Source organism: Alexandromys fortis, unplaced genomic scaffold, assembly GCF_014885135.2.
Source record: "Alexandromys fortis isolate MF-2015 unplaced genomic scaffold, M_Fortis_MF-2015_v1.1 scaffold_3, whole genome shotgun sequence".
NCBI classification, from domain to species: domain Eukaryota; kingdom Metazoa; phylum Chordata; class Mammalia; order Rodentia; family Cricetidae; genus Alexandromys; species Alexandromys fortis.
In genome coordinates, this window is record NW_026067909.1 from 29,439,517 (window position 1) to 29,447,397 (window position 7,881).

The 7,881-nt window shown below is 47.7% G+C and overlaps 1 protein-coding gene across 1 annotated transcript in view; it reads left to right on the forward strand.

Moving 5' to 3' along the window:
• The first annotated feature begins 745 nt into the window (after nucleotides 1-745).
• The window catches only part of Spaca7 (sperm acrosome associated 7), a 15,839-nt gene continuing 8,703 nt past the window's right edge, over nucleotides 746-7,881 (forward strand). The window contains exon 1 of the mRNA XM_050136511.1: nucleotides 746-984. Within this exon, the coding sequence (XP_049992468.1) occupies nucleotides 825-984 (160 nt within the window). The 5' untranslated portion in view covers nucleotides 746-824. The remainder of the gene's footprint in view (nucleotides 985-7,881) is intronic.

Consider the following 7,881-nt stretch of genomic DNA (forward strand, 5'->3'; position numbering starts at 1 on the left):
ACTGAGTGGAAAGACAAGAGTCTCTCTCTCTCTCTCTCTCTCTCTCACACACACACACACACACACAATTTTCACGAGAAACATACATGAGACACATCGGTGTTCCCAGGTGTCAAGATGGACATCGCAGGTAGGTTAGCCCGTGGACTCCAACTGATGTAGGAGGACCCAGTCCACCGTGGGCAACACCATTCCGTACGCACAAAGTTAAGGACCGTCAGCAGATGCCCCGAACCCAGTGCATTCTGTATGCCCTTTCTGGGTGCTGGGTTTGTCCAGGGAAAGTATGGAGCCCAGATGAGCCAACCAGAAGGACCATTTGGGGGACTTTGCACGGTACTGATGGAGAAGAGGGAGAACTGGAAGATGACAGAAAATGCGGCCATACACCCTGTCCTGTGGCAATATTTCAGGGAACGGGTCTGGAGCAGATGCAAAGAAAGAAGAGAGGAAGGGAGGGGCTTGAGCTCCCGGAACCTCAGGACCCTGGAACTGCAGAACCATAGGCCACTCTCTTCGTGGACCGTCTGGCTCTGCTTGTTCGGGCATACATCCTGCGCTTCATCAAGTCCTCCAGCATCCTTCCATCCCATCTGTTCGTGGAAAAAGATATGCTGGGGTTTGACCCTCATGTCAGGAGTCTTAGCTGATGCCCAACCTCTCTGGTTCTCGAAGGTCTGGGGACTGAGACAGACACGGTACCGGCAGAGGAACAAAGTAGAGATACTCTCAGTTGTGGTAGACTCCCATCAGCCTCTTCTCAGGAGCAGACAAGCACAGTCCTACCTACCAGGAAAAGGAACCCAGACCTCTTCCTGGTGGTGATGTCACAGGTCCTGGACATTCTACGTATCCAGGAGATCACGCCTCCTTCTTCTGCTGGAGGGACTATGGCAGCTAACAGAAGAGCGAGGACTTTCTTATCTGTCTTCCTGCTGTGCTGCTGGCAAGATGCGCAGCCCTGGCCGAACAGAGAGTTTTCAGGTAGAGTCCCCAGGAGACAGGCAGATAGAGAACCATAGGCATGAATGGGCAGGTAATGGTTTACGTCTCTGCTGCTGTTGAAAGGGTCCCTTCTGAACTCCAGGTGTTGAACTGATGACAAAGCTGAGCTCTCCCTGGTAACTCTCCCTAGTGACCTCATTAAGGTCTCTGTCCAAAAGGGCTTAGGAGCACTTGCCTGGTTTGTTCGGCCACTGCCTGCCATGAATATGTAGCTGTGGATCATTGTTCTGGAGTCTGTTATTGGCAAAAAAGAGAGAGAGAAAACACACACACATACACATATACACAGCACATTTTCATTATCAATTCCTCTGTTGTCAGAAACATAAGCTGGTTCTATAACTTGGCTATTGTGAACTGTGTTGCAATAAACATTGGTGTTTAAACAACTCCATGATGTGCTGATTTGAGGTCCAATGCATAAATACCCAGAACAGGTTCAAGGTGGCTCTTGTTTGAGTTTTTCTGAAGATCCTCCATACTGAGTTCCGTAGCAGGTAGGCTAGCTTCCATTCCGTGCACCAGCAGTGCGCATGTCACTATGGCTCTGTGATATACCTTGAATTCAGGTGTGGGAAAAACCTTTTATTTCCTCTTTCATTCTTGCTTTATTTGTCTGTATTGGATCATTTTCCTAACTGGGGTTGTTTCTGCTTCTAAATGAAAACCTTAAGATTATTTTTCCAATTTCTGTGAAGAGTGGCGTTGGCATTTTAATGGAGATTGCATTGAATCTGTACATTGATTTTATTGGTTGCATTGGTTGCATTAGCTGCTCACTGCTGTGGCAAGACACACGGCAAAAGCATCGTAGCATTTTTATTTTGACAGTTCAAGTGTAGCCCACTGTGGCAGGAGCACCGGGGTGGCAGAACATGCAGAGGACGGCCTGTCACACTGCATCACAGTCAGAAAGCAGGGAGCGAGGAGACGTAGGGTTCATCATGACTGTCCCTTTTCATTCAGTCCAGGACCGAACCCCAACATATGATGCCACCCACACCCAGGCTAGGTCTCCTCTCTCAGTGAGCCCCATCTAGACAATCCTCACAACCGTTCCCAGGGGCTAACCTACCCACAGGCTTGGCCACAGGCAGTCACCGAGATGATCCTAGATCCTGTCAAGTTGGCAATGTTAATTCTCACAGCTCCACCTGCCTTCATCATTACATCCAAGCACATTATTTTTTAAGCCATAACCACCCACTTCTTATATTTATAGACTCATGGCCATCTCATAATAAAAAATACACTTAGTCCCCTGTTGAAAGGAGGCCATTTGTTTTGTTTCCGGCTGCTGAGCCCCAAAATAACCACACAGAAACTGTATTATTTAAATGACTGCTTGGCCAATTACTTAAGCGTATTGCTAGCTAGCTCTTATATCTAGAATTAACCCATCTCCATTATTTTATATTTTGCCACAAGGTTGTGGCCTACCAGCAAAGTTTTAGCGCCTCTGTCTCCTACGGCTCTATGGCTTCTCTCTCACTCCACCTCCTTTCTCCCAACATTCAGTTTAGTTCCTCCCCCCCCCACACACCTAAGTTCTAACCTATCAAGAGGCCAAGGCAGTTTCTCTATTAACCAATGGTATTCACAGCATACAGAGGAGAATCCCACATCATCACCTCTTTTCTGTTTAAATAAAAAGCAAGGTTTTAACTCTAACATCGCCCTTGAACAGCTCCAACACTGAAAGTCTGAATTCCAAGTCCCATTTTTGTTTTTTTGTTTTTTTGTTTTTTAGTTTTTCGAGACAGGGTTTCTCCGTAGCTTTGGAGCCTGTCCTGGCACTAGCCCTTGTAGACCAGGCTGGCCTAGAACTCACAGAGATCCGTCTGCCTCTGCCTCCCGAGTGCTGGGATTAAAGGCGTTCCAAGTCCCATTTTTGATCGATAAAATAAAAAACAAGTGACGTGTTTCCAACAAATAATAGCACACAAGAAACATTCGCATTCTAAAAGGGAAAACTAAGACATAGCAAGGAGGGCCCATACTAAAGCAAGACCAAAACCCAGTAAAGCAAACAAACCCAGCAGCTCCGCATCTGGAAGCAATACCTAAGATGCATCCTGTTTTTTAATCCAAACTGCTAAGCTGTGTCTTTCAATCGGAGAGTGGAGACCATTAACACTCAGTCATTGCTGGGAGGTGTAATGGCTACCAGTGACTGTCAACCTCCTAGGATCTGGAGTCACCCAGGAGACAAGGTCCTGGGTGGTCACTGAGAGCACAGGCTGATTTCTGAGGCTCTCTGTCCTATGCTGTGGCTCGGGTCCCTTGTACTGGGAAGGGAGAGATCCCCAGATTCCAGCAACCCCTCTAGCCAACAGACTTCACTCCCAGTATTTTTTCTTTGTCCTTTACTTATGACAGTTTAACTGAATTGGGGGCAGACAGCTCTATCTTGGTAAGTCTATTTAGGGCTCTAAACACAATTCTGCCAGTCTGTCCATTTTCACCAGGACTTTGTGGGGCAGGAGAATCTGTTATTTTACTACTGAATGGGTCTTTGGTCACTGACTTTGTACCTCTTTTTGCCCATCTATTTTGATTATAGGTTCATTCCATTTTTTAATGGTTGACTTTGCTTTTAGAGTATTTTGGTTTTTGTTGCGGTTTGAATAAGAATGGCTCCTATAGGCCCATATATTTAAATGCTTAGTCATGAGGGAGTGGCACTATTTTAGAAGGATTACTGAGCCCTAGAGTGGGTGTGGCCTTGTCAGAGGAAGTGTGTCCAGGGGAGGTCTTTGAGGCTTTAAAAGCCCAAGCCAGCAGGCGGATCTCTGTGAGTTTGAGACCAGCCTGGTCTACAAGAGCTAGTTCCAGGACAGACTCCAAAACCACAGAGAAACCCTGTCTCAAAAAATTAAAAAAAATTAAAAAAAAATAAATAAAAGCCCAAGCCAGGCCAATCAGGATGTAGCTCTCAGCTACTTCTCCAGCACCATGTCTGTCATGCCTGCCACCATGCTCCCTGCCATGATGATAATGGACTAAGCCTCTGAAACTAGAAACTAGCACCCAGTTACATACTTCCTTTTGTAAGGGTTGTCTTAGTCCTGGTGTGTCTTCACATTTTTGTTTGTTTTATTAAGACAGGGTAGCCCTGACTGGCCTGAAGCTTTCTCTGAAGACCAGGCTGGCCACTAACATACAGATTTCAGCTACCTCTGCCTCCCAAGTGCTGGTATTAACTGCAAGCGTCGCTACACCTAGTTTTACTATTGATTGTATGTTGTTTATTCTGCCTTTTTTCCTTATTACTTTCAGAGTGTGGTTACACACCAGCCATGGCTTCCAGCCCCTGGCAGTCTCTTTTTCACTTGATCTAATGTGTCTGTGAGGTTTTCTACCATGTTCTTGTACAGGTTACTGGGTGTTTCTTTTCCAGGAGTCCAGTTGTCTGTTTTTCAGAATCTCCATTTCCTTACTGAAAAACTGTTTTGTCCAGTGTTATTTTCTGTGATTTGCTCAGCTATTTATGTTGGCCTCTTTGAATTCATAGATCATTTTAGAAACCATCCTTTGTCATGTTATCATTCAGGTATGTTTAGAGTTGGTCACGGAGCTGGGGAGTCTTACACTTGGGGGAGTCATGGTACCCTGTGTTCTCGAGTACTTGTGCTTCTCTGTTGACATTTGTGCACACGCTGGGATGGGTATTTGTTCCACTGTGGTGCATGGGCTTTCTCGGTGAGCAGCCTGGATTTTTACCAATATTTTTTAATCTTTGAACGGTCATACATACTTACAGGGTAAATGGACCATATTCACCTACCGTCTCTTCCTTCCAACCACACAGAGTGGCCCCATGCAGAACTCCAAGTCCAACTGGTGCTGCTCATCTACACGTGCCTGACTGGGCGTGAGTAATCTCCTAGCGGCCACATCCTCAAGAGAGTAACTCTCCCTCCCTCAGCAGGCACCGCCACTGGGCCTCAGGACTACTCCTACTCACGCTGTAATATTGACTAGTTTAATCCTGTGCAGGTCATCAAGGTGACCTTGACATATTTTGGATCTTGAACTACTGTGAGCCTTTCACTTGTACCTCCAACTGAACTTCCTGGTCTCACTCCCACATGGCCTCTTTGGCTGTGATGAGCGGGTTGATAGAGTACCTGGTCTCACTCCCACGGCCTCTTTGGCTGTGATGAACGGGTTTTAATAGAGTAATATTTCCTCTTGGTCGGTCTCACAGGAGCACCGTCCTCTCGTGGTTCAGGAACTATGATGCAGCTGGAGCATGATTTCTAATTGGTGTCAATAACAAAAACCTGGAGTCAGACATCGGGGGGTGAAAGCTGAAAGATCAGAGAAGCAGAGAAGCCAGGCATCAGTTCTTACCTCTACGAAATTCTCAAGACTGAATGGGGTATCCTGTCTCTACAAGTCCTCAGATTTTAACTCCTTGAGCTCCTGTCTCCTCCCGCCTTATATTCATTCCTCTCTCCGCCCAGCCATATCTCTATCTGTCTCCACCTCCTTAGTGTTGGGATTAAAGGTGTGTGACTCCGAGTACTAGTATTAAAAATGTGAGCCACTGCTGCCTGGCTCTGTTTCTCTTTGAGACTGGATCAATCTAGTGCTACCCAGGATGGCCTTGAACTCACAGAGATCCACCTGCCTCTGCCTCCGGAGGGCTGATATTAAAGGTGTGTGCCACCACTGCCTGGTCTCTATGGCTAACTAGTGGCTTAGCTCTGCACTCTGATCCTCAGGCAAGCTTCATCTGTTCCAGCACAAAGTTTCACCGCAGCCAGCAGCTGAAGATGTGGGATGTACCACCTGTGGTGGTTACTCCTCTGGACTCCCGCAGTGTGTGAGCTCACGGGATATGAGATCTGTCTACAGGGAGGTCTTTGTGCTGATAACCCCTCCTCTGCTAAGATGTGAATGGTAGGAGTGGACTTTCCGCCCTCCTATAGTTACACATACTTGGGTTATGCGTAGTGGGGCTTTTATCTCCCCTATTCTTTAAGTTAAAGAACCCACCAATGTATTAGTATGTCTGGCTTCCCTCTTTCTTGAAGAAACATAGTCTGGTCATTTATATAGCAAATTATTATATGGTAGTGAGTGTCAGAAGGATCCAGAATAGGTACAGGATGCTGGTCCTCACGAGTGTCTCTGCCAGCTTCACTTGTCTCCTCCTGTGCACAACTCTTGCCTGTGCTTGAGACTTTCTCAACCGGTGTTTGTTAAGGGATTTGCTCTCAATGTTATCCGGTCATTTTCTCCTAAGACCTGATCAAAACTAGGATGGTATTCACGGTCCTCTTTAGCTTGAAACTGCATTGAACCCCTGGGTGACCCTCACGGTCTCCATCGGTTGTAGAATGGTAGAATGGTTACCACAAGGTCTAGGCTGGGTGTGGCAGCACATACCTTTCATTCTACACTTCAGAGACCAAGACAGGCAGATCTCCAAGTTTAAGGCCAACCTGGTTTACAAAGCAAGACCAGGGAAGCCAGAGTTTTGTAGAGACCCTGCATAAAAAGGAAAATAATAAATAGTAAACCTCACAAAGAGATCTAGTCATAACCGTGTGTGACTCTCTAGGTCTCCCCAGCTTGACCTACATGACCCCCAAGGTCGTCTTCAGTTTGAGGGACCAGTGAAAGGAGTTCTCCATTGTCTTGGGGTAACACAGGTCCCCTCACCCATCCTGGGTGCTCCGCTGCTTGCCAGGAGAAGAGCTATGACCGCAAGTGTGTGTGGTTTCCTCGGGGGAAGGTGCTACCCACCGAGAGGAAGGCTAGCAGCGCTAGCAGTTGATGTGAGGCTTGTGACGGAGAAGGGCTCTGGTTGCGTACACTCCACTGCCTGGAGTGAACTCAACCCGACAGTGAGCTTCATGAAGCCAGTGCTGATGTGGGCAGTGGGGCCGTGCTGAGACGTTTGAGTGTATCTGACTTGTGGGGGTGTGTGCTGTCTGGAAGCTGCGACTCTCGGGAGGAGGTGACAACAGGAGAAGCACGGTGGAGCAGCTACACTTGACAATGCACGTTAACAGGCATGGACAACGTGAGCATACATACCACGCATGTGCACACGGCTGACTTGCACAATGCTTCCATTGTGATTACGGGACAGACACGAGATGAAAAGAATATTTTTAACAAAGTGCTGGCGCTGCGCAGCTGTACCCGTTCGTAATGATCCATTAATGTCTCATGCGGAGAGAACTGTACTGTTTGTTTGGTTTACCGAGGTCAGCACACTGGGAAGCAATTGTCATCACCGGCACAGACCTCCTTACATATTTCCCATTGTTCTGAGCCGTGCAGATGAGCACATTGGGATGCAGATTGTCCATCATTAAAGCCTTTGAGAACAGCTTTGTCATTGGTTTAGCTGCAACTTTAGTTCTCCCAGACAGCTCTGTGCCTCAGAAAGGGAAGGGATGGTGGCCCTGTTTGCCATCTTTGGGGGTCCCAGGACCTGGGAGCTGGAAGAAGAGGCCAACCCTGAGCTCAAACTAAGGGATGTACCAGATCAAGAGACAGCACAGACCCTGAGATAAACAGAGGTCACGTCGGAAGGAGGAAGTGTGTGCTGGACGCTGCAGAGGAGAAACTGGTCCTCAGAATCCCCACAGTGCCCAGATAGAGCCAGACCCTGAACGCCCAGCACAGCTCCTTCTGTCCATCAGGAAGCAGACATCACAGATAAGACAGCCCTGGGCCCTGGAGACAACCGCCATCCAGAACTTGTTCACTAACCAGGGACTCCACTTCTTCCCAGCAGACAGACCCCCTGGAGGGCGCTGCTCACACAGGAGGAAGGAGGTGACCAGCCTCTGGCCCTCCCCTCCCCCTGAGAGAACCTCAGGTAGCACAAGAGAGTGGGCAGGGTCACCTGGG